The 12,475-nt window shown below is 34.7% G+C and overlaps 1 protein-coding gene and 1 pseudogene across 1 annotated transcript; both read left to right on the top strand.

Moving 5' to 3' along the window:
* The first annotated feature begins 332 nt into the window (after positions 1-332).
* Positions 333-2,108, top strand: LOC106362254 (annotated as a pseudogene).
* A 3,383-nt stretch (positions 2,109-5,491) lies between these two features.
* LOC111206418 (lon protease homolog 1, mitochondrial) lies at positions 5,492-11,502 on the top strand. The gene is made up of 19 exons (XM_022703167.2): positions 5,492-6,070; positions 6,635-6,700; positions 6,978-7,163; positions 7,265-7,330; positions 7,408-7,449; positions 7,553-7,675; positions 7,754-7,852; positions 7,928-7,993; positions 8,069-8,155; positions 8,263-8,302; positions 8,433-8,604; positions 8,737-8,861; positions 8,950-9,080; positions 9,164-9,268; positions 9,356-9,469; positions 9,550-9,717; positions 9,825-9,926; positions 10,347-11,000; positions 11,084-11,502. The coding sequence occupies exons 1-19, from the start codon at positions 5,627-5,629 to the stop codon at positions 11,267-11,269; spliced, it is 2,976 nt and encodes a 991-aa protein (XP_022558888.1). The 5' UTR covers positions 5,492-5,626; the 3' UTR covers positions 11,270-11,502.
* Positions 11,503-12,475: the final 973 nt, after the last annotated feature.

The following is a 12,475-nucleotide window of genomic DNA, read 5'->3' as shown; positions in this document are numbered from 1 at the left end:
CCGGCCCATCAGCTATCCATCCGGCCCATTCGCTAATGACTTAGGCGAATGAGAGTTTACATTTATCTATACTTGATGTTTATCATTTTCCATATGTATTTAGGATAAGTACTATTTCCTATTCCTATTAGGAATATGATTTTCTTTTCTCTTATGACGGTCTAAATAAGACGGTCTAATACTTGTATAAATATAGATCTCTGGTCATGAGTAATAATAAGCTTACACAGCAGCATCTTTTTTATAACAAAAACGTATTATGAAATAAGTTTTCGGAACATTATCTAATAGAAACAGAGCGATTATACATGCGTGCAACTACTCAAAATAAAATGGGTAAGACCTTTCAAGAAGCTATCTTGCTGACTTGGACAAAGGAAGACAAAAGAAATTGTCTTGAAGACTTGAAGTAGTTTGCATGATTGGTGATACATTTTTCTTTACCCCCAATAATAAACAATCGCAATTTGCGTCGACTTTTTTTCTTTTCTTAAGCACAATAGAGGCTATTACGTCGGAATATACGTTTGTCTAAATCTTTGTCAGATTCCTCCGTTTTTCATTAGTACCAAGAAGTTAGTAATCTCCGAAGACATGAAGGGTGGAGAGTGGAGAATGTAAACATTCAGACAAAAACGGAAGCTTGTTGGTAGAGGAGCTAATCGCATCTTCAGAAGGTAAATACAATCCAATCCGAATGTTTTCTTCTGACCAAATTATCAAAGCAACAAACAACTTCGACGCAGATCATGTCATAGCAAAAGATAGATTCACATGGTACAAGGGTACTATTGAAGAGCGGAATGTACTCATCAAGAAATGGGAAGGAGATAATGTCTTTTATCGATGATGAGTGGTCACAAGAACGTTCTGAAGCTGGTGGGTTGCTGTGTGGAGTTTTATAAACCGGTTGTGGTTTGTGAGTATGCGGAGAAAGGACCTCTAAAACTTGAGGACAAGGACGGTGGTCCGCTACCTTGGACTGCACGGTTAACCATCGCCAAGGAAATCGCAAACGCGGTAGCGTATCTTCACTCAGCGTTCCCTAGGGTCATAGTCAATAGGGATATAAGCCCTCAAAATATCTTCTTGGACGAGTATGGGACGGCGAAGCTCTCCTCTTTCTGTTTGAGCATATCAATCCCCGAGGGACAATCATCTGTGATTGATGATAAAGTAGTTTATGGGATATCTACTGATCCGGAGTATAACGGAACAGGTATAGTTTCGGAAAAGTTTGATGTCTATAGCTTTGGAGTCACAATGCTGTTTCTACTAGGCGGTGAGCTTTGCCTTGTGTGGTTATCGGCTAGCATTGGGCAGATTGGCTTCCCATTTCCTCCTGCTTATGCTGAAGATTTGATCGATCAGTTCAGGGATGTGATAGATTCGAGCATCTGGAACGGTGAGAGTGAACTTTCGGGTGTGCAAGTGGAAACGTTTTTCGAACTTGCTATGAGATGCATTAGGTTTCCAGGACAAGACATGCGTACGATAATTGATGTGGCCAAAGAGCTTAAGGGGTTGGAAGATCTTTCCAAAACGTCTACTGATAGCAAACACCAACCGGTGACAGAATTGCCTAAGCCGTTGATCAAGTATAACGATGTTTTGGGGAAAGGGAAAGGTATACTTTATGAAAATTGATTCGACTCACTGATTGGAGTAGTTTTCATTTTATTATTTATATGTTTTCTGTTAATGTTAAATAAGTCTCTAGAGAGACAGAATAAGCACGCAGAGTTTTCCCTTTGTATTTTCCGTTTGTTGTGTTCTTCGACTTCGCTGTGTAAAAGTCTAAAACCTTTTTCCATACTTTCAAATTATTTATTTCTTTGTTATTATATAATCATAATTTGGTTCTTGTTACTTTGAGGCCAAGCACACAATGCTTCTCTTCAATGTTTAAAGACGGACACATCTTGTAATGATGATAGTGTGCTTGTTTCGTTAGCGTAAGAATCATCAATACAGTAGTAAAAGACAAATATAAGCCATAGAGAGGGTGTCTACGTAGAAAGGAAATGATCGAATCCGAGTTAGTATGACATAAATATAAGGCAGTTACCACTAAGCCATTGAAACTTTCTTGGACACATATACAAGAATCACTAAGTATGTAATCACAAACTCTTATGTACATTTACAATAATATGAATTCAACTTTCAAGACTCTGATATTTTGTTTTGTAAAAAAAAAAAAAAAAGTAAGTGACTAAGCTAATATATTCTTTGAAAGTGTGAGAACATTGACAATTATAAAAAATCATAGATTTTTGTTTTCGTGACAAAGTTAAGAATATATATATATATATATATATACAATACTAAAAGGCAAATATAAGCCATGGAGAGGGTGTCCACGTAGGATAGGAAAATCAACCAATCAGAGAGTCCAAAGTTGCCACGTCATCTCATTTATTTTTTCATAAAAAAATAAAAAAAACAATGCAAAAGAAAAGATCGAACCCGGGTTAGTATGACATAAATATAAGGCAGTTACCACTAAGCCTTTGAAACTTTCTTGGACACATATACAAGAATCACTAAGTATGTAATCACAAACTCTTATGTACAGTTACAATAATATGAATTCAACTTTCAAGACTCCGATACTTTGTTTTGTAAAAAAAAAAAGTAAGTGACTAAGCTAATATATTCTTTGAAAGTGTGAGAACATTTACAAATATGAAAAAACATAGATTTTTGTTTTCGTGACAAAGTTAAGAATTTTGTAAAAGTAAGTTTAACATATAAATTTTCGTGAGAAATATGAAAAAGCATAGATTTTTGTACAATTTTGACAAAACAACTCAAAACATAGTTCTATAATGTCTTAATAAAATATTATTTAAGGGTGCAATACTTAAATATATCAATTCAATAAATTTTGTAATTTATAGACAAAACAATAACACAATAAATTTTGAAACATTTGTTTAACCTATCGATTTCTCTTCATGAGAATCCAACTAAACAAGATAAAAAAACAATTACAAATATTTAATTACCATTTTATTCAATTTTTATTAATTTCAAATTGTAATAATGTATCTTTTTCAAGTTACAAAAAAAAATATTGTTCTTTCTTTATTACACTAGCATTATATATAGATTCTATATACGCAAATAAATATAATATAACAACATAAGTTTGCTTTCCCCGATTCATATGAAAACTTTTTAAATTATTCACCAAAGCAAATTAATTAAATCAATCAAATTGTTAGAATACAACAAATTAATATATAATTTTATTTTAAATTAAATTATTTTAAAAGTGTATTTTCATTAAAAACAAAATAATAAATAAGTAAAACTAATTTGATGGTAATTTTTATGACATATATATATATATATATATATATATATATATATATCAATTCTGTGAAAGAAATAGAAGCTTAATATGGAAAAAATCTTAAATAAAAAAACTCTAAAAATTAACAAAAAAAACTAATAAAATTGAACTATGATATCACTTGAAAGCTTCTTAGACAATATTAATAAAATATTTAAGCGATAATTAGACAAATTAGATTTTTTTTTCCAGCCAAAAAGTTTATTATTAATTATCATTAGTTATTTTAAGATGTTTAAGAAATGATGGACAAAAAAAATAGGATGGATATAAATGATATATGAACTATGAATAATACTTTGAAAAGCTGACTTAGATAACATATCTGCACATCCATTTCCAGTCATTTTTGATGCCTAAATTCAATTTCTTCAGAGCAGTTATTCCACAAAGAGATCGTATGAGATATTGTTTTGATATTCAAATTTTTTTCTTGACTGTTAAGAAGATTGATAACTGTAAAAATGTCTCTTTCGAATATGATATGTTTATAACCGAGTCCCCAACATGAGACAAGTTTGTTTAAAAAGTAAATAATTTCATTTTCCTTATATTATATAATAAATATATATTATTTACTGATAATAAAAATATAGTTATTCATCTATCACAAATATCTATGCAAATATGTGAATCAAGTACAACAATCAAACAACATAATGATTTCCACAAAGAAAATTTTAAAAATATATTTATGTTATGTAGTCTTATTTTATATTCTTTAAATAATGTAATACAATATTATACATTATTTTTTAGAATTGAGAAATACATATATCAGTTAGACAAATTAAGCGATAATTAGACAAATTTGATTTTTTTTGCGAGCCAAAATTTTATTATTAATTAGCATTAGTTATTTCAAGATGTTTAAGAAATGATGGACAAAAAAATAGGATGGAAATAAATGATATATGAACTATGAATAGTACTTTGTAAAGCTGACTTAGATAACACATCTGCACATCCATTTCCATTCCTTTTTGATGTCTAAATTCAATTTATTCAGAGCAGTTATTCCATAAAGAGATCGTATGAGATATTTTTTTGATATTCAGATTTGTTTCTTGACTGTTAAGAAGATTGATAACTGTAAAAATGTATCATTCGAATATGATATGTCTATAACCGAGTCCCCAACATGAGACAAGTTTGTTTAAAAAGTAAATAATTTCATTTTTCTTATATTATATAATAAATATATATTATTTACTGATAATAAAAATATAGTTATTCATCTATCACAAATATCTATGCAAATATGTGAATCAAGTACAACAATTAAACAACATAATGATTTCCACAAAGAAATTTTTTAAAATATATTTATGTTGTGTAGTCTTATTTTATATTCTTTAAATAATGTAATACAATATTATACATTATTTTTTTAGAATTGAGAAATACATATATCAGTTAGACAAATTAAGTGATAATTAGACAAATTTGATTTTTTTTTTTTTGCGAGCCAAAATTTTATTATTAATTAGCATTAGTTATTTCAAGATGTTTAAGAAATGATGGACAAAAAAATAGGATGGACATAAATGATATATGAACTACGAATAGTATTTTGTAAAGCTGACTTAGATAACACATCTGCACATTCATTTCTAGTCCTTTTTGATGCCCAAATTTAATTTCTTCAGAGCAGTTATTCCATAAAGAGATCGTATGAGATATTTTTTTGATATTCAGATTTGTTTCTTGACTGTTAAGAAGATTGATAATTGTAAAAATGTCTCATTCGAATATGATATGTCTATAACCGAGTTCCCAACATGAGACAAGTTTGTTTAAAAAGTAAATAATTTCATTTTTCTTATATTATAAAATAAATATATATTATTTATAGATAATAAAAATATAGTTATTCATCTATCACAAATATCTATTCAAATATGTGTGAATCAAATACAACAATCAAACAACATAATGATTTCCACAAAGAAAATTTTAAAAATATATTTACGTTATATAGTCTTATTTTATATTTTTTAAATAATGTAATACAATATTATACAATTTTTTTTAGAATTAAGAAATACATATAATATCTTATCTGCGCGTTTAAAAAATCTAGTTTATGGTAATAAATGATTAGTAGAGAACCATTTGCTTTCTCATTCATTAAACGAGATCATCACTGTAAAGGCCGTATCTTAGTTTCCAAAACGACGTGTTTTTTTTTTGAAGGACCTAAAACGACGTAGTTTTAAAGCGAGGCAAAAATGGTTGTTCTCTCTCTTCTCTTCCTCGAGGTTTATGAAGGGCTTTGATCCAACACATCATCTCCGTCTTCAACCTTCTTCTCCTTCTTCGCTCTCTAATGGTTTCTTGCCTCAAAGGCAAGGCGTAAACAACCTCAAATCCGTAAACTTTCGCCCTAGATCTCCCTCAATGTTGAAGCTCTTCTCCTCCTCCACCGTTTCACGAGCCCACCATCTGACTCCGGCGATTCGTCCCGGGGCGAGCTCGGTGGAGTCTCCGCTGTTCAAAGCGCTGAGTCACCTCACTGGGTTGAATCGGAGATCGACCTCGCTGGGTGGTCGCCGTGTTTTCTTCTGCTCCGATAACGCCTCCGACGTGGCGGCTGCGGCGGCGGCTGAGGCCGAGGCGAAGGCGGCGGAGTCAGATTCGGATGGGGCTGACTCGAAGTCTTCGTCGGCGATTGTGCCCACTAACCCTAGACCCGAAGATTGTTTAACGGTTAGTTCAAAATTGTATTCAAACTCAATTGAATTTGTATAAAGGGTTGTAGCTTTATGTATCATTGTTGAATTGGGCAAATCTCAATCTTGTTGAGATGATTACAAAGTTGTGAACGTTTGGGTTATAGAATGTGTATTAGTTCAATTTGTATTCAAAGTTCAGTTGAATAAAGGTTGTGGCTTTATTGTATCGTTGGCTATTCAACTGTTATTGGGAAAATGTTATTCTTGGTTAACTGATTGCAAAGTTTTAAACTTTGGTGGTTTTTAGAATCTGTGGTAGTTCAATTGTGTTCAACGCTCACAAACTTTGATTTTGTTCCTTGGCTGGGGAACTCAAAAGGTTATGTTTTTTATTGGAATTGTTGGCTATTCAGCTTGTAATTGTAATGGCTTCAAAAGTTTATGGCTTTTTCATCTTTGCTCTATTAGTGGAGACATTTGAAAGCTTCTACGGTTGTTTTGTATTGCTTATATCATTTTTTGGATCTAGATTTGGCAGTATTATTCATTTTCATTATCACCATTTGAGTGGATTTATGTTTCTCTTGTGTAATTGCAGGTTCTAGCATTGCCGGTGGCACATAGGCCTCTTTTTCCTGGGTTTTACATGCCAATCTATGTCAAGGTTCGTCAATTCATCCTTTTATGGCCTTAATGCGTTATGCAAAACTTCGACCGCAGAAACAACTGAAACCGTATGTAGCCTTAGAAGACTAGCGAGATTCAATTTGTTGGTGTCTAGTATAGGCAGGAAGGATCATTGTTTATTATTTATTTACAAGAAAACACTGGAGAGTAATGAGTTAGTCAAAGTTTACACCGCGTATGCTTTGAAATATCTACTGGTATTATTTCTATATATAGGTAAACTCTGACCAGCATCTGCTTTTTGCTGTGGTCAGGATCCTAAAGTACTGGCAGCGTTACAAGAGAGCAGAAGACGACAAGCTCCATATGCAGGAGCTTTCCTTCTGAAGGATGACCCGTCAACTGATTCATCTTCAAGCACTGAAATGGAGAAAAACATAAATGAGCTGAAAGGCAAAGATTTGCTTAAACGTCTTCACGAAGTTGGCACACTTGCTCAGGTATCGTGTTGCTGCTACTCCTCTTTAGCTTCTTTTTTGTTCTCCGTGTGATAAAATCAAAAGACATGACTAGCATTACTATTTCCCTGCTGATTTTCCAGATTTCAAGTATCCAAGGGGACCAAGTTATCCTCGTTGGTCATAGACGGCTTCGCATAACAGAGATGGTAAGTCGTTAGAGTGACAGTTCATAATCTGTAAACTTTATAGTTCCAAAGACTTTATATTTATGTTCTTTATTCAGGTGAGTGAAGAACCACTTACAGTCAAAGTCGATCATCTTAAGGTACATATCTGCTTCTATGCTTTTCCTCGTATAAGACTTTTGTTTGATTTTCCTTTTTGGAGTTATGTAACGAATGTAACCTTTTTTATTGCTCTTTGTGCAGGATAAGCCGTTTGACATGGACGATGATGTCATCAAGGCAACATCTTTCGAAGTTATTTCCACGCTTAGGGATGTACTAAAGACAAGCTCACTATGGAGAGACCACGTCCAGACATATACCCAGGTATTATTTTCTCTTCATGATAAACATAAGTCTCAGGATATAAAAGTATCTTAGTAGATGTCTTTCAAACTTGTGTAGCATATAGGTGAATTCACTTATCCACGGTTAGCGGATTTTGGAGCGGCTATATGTGGTGCCAATAGGCATCAAGCTCAAGAAGTTCTCGAAGAACTTGATGTAAGGAGCTTCACTATTACTGGTATTACATGCTTAGTCAAAACCTCATCTCTTTTTTTTCTTTGCTCGACCCAGGTTCATAAACGTCTGCGGTTGACGCTGGAATTGATGAAAAAAGAAAGGGAAATTAGCAAGATTCAGGTAAGGAGCTACCTAGCCGATAGCTGTTTGAATGAATGGCAATAGATTCTTATTTGTTTTTAATCCCTTTTACAGGAAACTATAGCAAAAGCAATTGAAGAAAAAATTAGCGGTGAGCAACGCCGTTACTTGCTAAATGAACAGCTCAAGGCTATTAAGAAGGTATCCTTCACAAATTTTTCTTGTTAGTCTTGTTCCACATACCAGGTTCTGTGTAGTATATTAGCGTATTTGGTAGTCATTTTTAATTCTGAAGTGATCCAATGCAGGAGCTTGGTGTGGAGACAGATGACAAATCTGCACTGTCTGGTCAGTACTAACTTAAAAGTATCTTCATTTTCAAGTAGTCATTGTATATCCACATAAGAGACTCACCGTGCATTCATGAGGCGTCAGTATTTTTAGTAACTGCAACTTATAGTCCGATTCTTAATTGCAGAAAAGTTTAAGGAAAGGATTGATCCTAACAAGGAAAAGATTCCAGCGCATGTGTTACAAGTCATAGAAGAAGAGCTCACAAAACTGCAGCTGTTAGAGGCGAGTTCAAGCGAGTTTAACGTGACACGTAACTACCTTGATTGGTTAACCATATTGCCTTGGGGAAATTACAGGTTATAAACTCTTCCTTTACTTTATGTTTTATTTGTTTAAGTCGAGCACTTTTTGTATGAGAGAGACTGATAAAGAGAAGGATGAGAAGCCATGATCATCTGATTTGAGGAATCTGTTTATTAAATTTGCAGTGATGAAAATTTTGATGTTGTGAGGGCACAGCAAATTCTTGACGAGGATCACTATGGCTTATCTGATGTAAAGGAAAGGATACTAGAGTTTATTGCGGTTGGAAGGCTTAGAGGCACTTCACAAGGTTTGATTACTTACACTGTAGTTGCGGTTATACGAACCTTTCCTGGTTACAAGCTCTGCTTCTGAAGTTTGAGTAAATGTGTAACCAGGGAAAATCATTTGCCTCTCGGGCCCTCCTGGAGTAGGCAAAACTAGCATTGGTCGATCTATTGCACGTGCTCTTAATCGCAAGTTCTTCCGGTTCTCTGTTGGAGGGTTAGCAGATGTCGCTGAGATTAAGGTAGTATAAACACTTTTTGCTTTACTAGCAGAGTCTTAGTCAAAAATGAAACTATAAATCATTCTCGTAATACCATGTTTTAGGGGCATCGTCGAACATACGTTGGCGCCATGCCAGGAAAGATGGTGCAGTGTCTCAAGAGCGTGGGGACAGCTAATCCTCTTGTTCTAATCGATGAGATTGATAAGGTAAAATGTCTTGTTAGTATTGGTATTAGCTTCTTGAAGTTTTGTCACCTTCATTGCAATAATATTTGTTTTATTTATCCTGTGCAGCTTGGGAGAGGACATGCTGGTGACCCAGCCAGTGCTTTGTTGGAGCTTCTGGATCCAGAGCAAAATGCAAATTTTCTTGACCACTATCTCGACGTTACCATTGACCTCTCAAAGGTTATTAATATAATCTGATCCACCAATTAATGGATATGGTAACCATTTTGTTTTGTGTGAGCTGATCCACTTCGCTACAGGTTTTATTTGTGTGCACAGCAAATGTGATAGACATGATTCCAAATCCTCTGCTAGACAGAATGGAGGTGATTAGTATTGCTGGGTACATCACTGATGAGAAAGTTCATATCGCAAGAGACTATTTGGAGAAAACCGCACGTGGAGATTGTGGCATCAAGCCTGAGCAGGTCTCACTTTCATCCTATTCTCCAGTTGTCTCTGGTCTTGAGTAATTGTTTTGGAATCACATACTTTCTCCTGGAATTTTTCTCACAACTTTTTGTACCACTTGCAGGTTGAGGTGAGTGATGCAGCTCTTCTTTCACTGATAGAAAATTACTGCAGAGAAGCAGGAGTTAGGAATCTCCAGAAACAGATTGAGAAGATTTACAGGAAGGTGAGTTTTGCTACAAGACACTCAATTAGGCCTGGCCGAAGAAAAGTTTGGTTTGATTCGGCAGGTTTATAAAAAACTTCGGTTTTTGGTTTTCAGTTCGATAATCGATTTTTCGAAAAAAAAAATTGTTAACCAAATTTCAAACCGAACTAACCAAAATTTCGAACAAATAAAAATATCGAGCCTAAGTAACCAAAAATTTTTAACCGAAAATAACTGAAACCAAAAACTTCGGTTAGTTTCAGTAAAAGATTTAAAAACCGAACTACCCGAATACCAAACCGGACTTTTTCTCGTTCAATTCGGCGAAATTTTGCTCGAACTGAACTACCTGAATTTCAAACTATCCGAACCTTCATGCCTACTCTCAGTCTATTCCCTCAAGCCCGCATCTAACATGAGTTACTTTTTCATTTGTAGATTGCTCTTAAATTAGTACGTGAAGGAGTAGTACCAGAAGAGCCTGCAGTCGCAGTTGATGCCGAAGAAGCTGAAATTGTGACCAAGCTTGACGTTGAATCCACCGAGAATCATGTAGTCGAAGAAAGCCCTGCCCCCGCTGCTAAAGAACCAAAGGAAGAGACTCAAAACGAGAAGAAAGCGATTGAAAAGGTTATGATCGATGAACCAAACCTCGCAGATTATGTAGGCAAGCCTGTGTTCCATGCAGAAAAGATCTATGAGCCCACACCGGTAGGAGTTGTGATGGGTCTAGCTTGGACATCAATGGGTGGTTCAACGTTGTACATAGAGACAACTGTCGTGGAGGAAGGTGAAGGTAAAGGTTGTTTGAATGTAACGGGTCAGCTCGGTGATGTGATGAAAGAAAGCGCACAGATCGCTCACACAGTCGCTAGAAAGATCATGCTAGAGAAAGAACCGGAGAACCAGTTCTTTGCGAACTCCAAGCTTCATCTCCATGTTCCTGCAGGAGCTACACCCAAGGACGGTCCAAGTGCAGGCTGCACTATGATCACGTCGTTGCTTTCACTTGCCATGAAGAAACCTGTTCAGAAAGATCTTGCAATGACTGGAGAAGTCACTCTAACTGGTAGAATTCTCCCTATTGGTGGGGTAAGTTAGTCTCACTCTGTTAATGCTTTTTGAACCTATTGGTAAAGAACTTGCTGCAAGTTTCTTACACAAAATTATTTCAGGTTAAGGAGAAAACCATAGCGGCGAGGCGGAGTCAGGTGAAGACTATAATATTTCCGGAGGCAAACCGGAGGGACTTTGATGAGCTTGCGGAGAATGTGAAAGAAGGGCTTGATGTTCACTTTGTGGATGACTATAAAAAGATCTTCGACCTTGCCTTTGTCTCTGACAACAAGCAACAAGACTGAGAGAACTTAGAAGGTCACTTTGACCTTCTTCCCCTGTTGTCTCCATTTAAACAAGAGAACCATTCTTGATTCTTTCTGTTTTTCTATATACTTGTGTCCCTTCGAGAAGGGCTAATATACTGTAACATTTTTTTTTATCATTAGGATAGTTTATTTATGTGGTTGGACCTTTGTGGTATATTCCCACAGCCAGATCATGATGCATCAAAATAAAAATGTTATCTGCTTGTTAATTCTTGCTTTAGAAATTTAATGAAGGATTAGCCAGTGTATGATTGATATACAAAGATTTAGGGAGTGGTTTGATAGGATAATATACATTGGGACTAAAGAGTAAATCTGACGTCCAAGTTAGTGGCGAGCAAATGGATTGATTTGGTTTTAATCCGATTTGATGTTCAGTTTTAGCAGACATGGTACGACTCGACCGATCAAGCCGAACCTGGTCCTGATTATATTTACATTCCACAGATTAGTTCGGTTTTCACAGAGTAAGTGACATTGATGTGGTCCGAAACATAACAGTTTAATGGGTTTCATCCAGTTTATGAATACCCATTATATATCCATATGTTAAGGAATTAAAAGTGTGTTTTATCTGATTCATTTGTTATGTATGTTTTCGTCGTAGACGCGAAGAAACTCTAAGAAATTGAACTTCTCCCTGATTTCAAGATGATTTTGGTGTGGATTCGTGATTCCTTGTTCAAGATATCTAGTAGCTTGTTCGAGTTCATCAAGAGGTGGTTCTGGGGAGGTCGAAAAGTCAGGACAAAGTCATACTCATGTTTAAAATCAGTTTCCGATGATTTGCTATTGGAGATTACTAGGTTATGCTTGCTTAGCATCTAGGAGGTTAGGAGAACTTGTGAAGTCCGATAAGCTTTGAATTTTAAGATATGTCAATGATAGAATAAATAACGTCTATGTGATATCCGACAGTTCACACAAAACAAAACGATTTAATTTTTGAAACTTAGACATGAAAAGAAATCAAATTTCATGTAATCAAAAATATGTAAGATGCTTAAGAGACATAAAGAATCTTCAACTCCAAAAAAAAAAACATATCATAAGCATATATGAGATGATATATCCTCAACAATCATCATCAAAGAAGTGAAAGTTTCACTATCATTTTCACGTGATACTTAATATGCGGAGTCTATGAGAAGGTACAAGTTGTGTACAATTTACCATTTAATT

Source organism: Brassica napus, chromosome C2, assembly GCF_020379485.1.
Source record: "Brassica napus cultivar Da-Ae chromosome C2, Da-Ae, whole genome shotgun sequence".
Taxonomy (NCBI): Eukaryota; Viridiplantae; Streptophyta; class Magnoliopsida; order Brassicales; family Brassicaceae; genus Brassica; species Brassica napus.
This window is presented reverse-complemented; position numbering and strand designations above follow the sequence as displayed.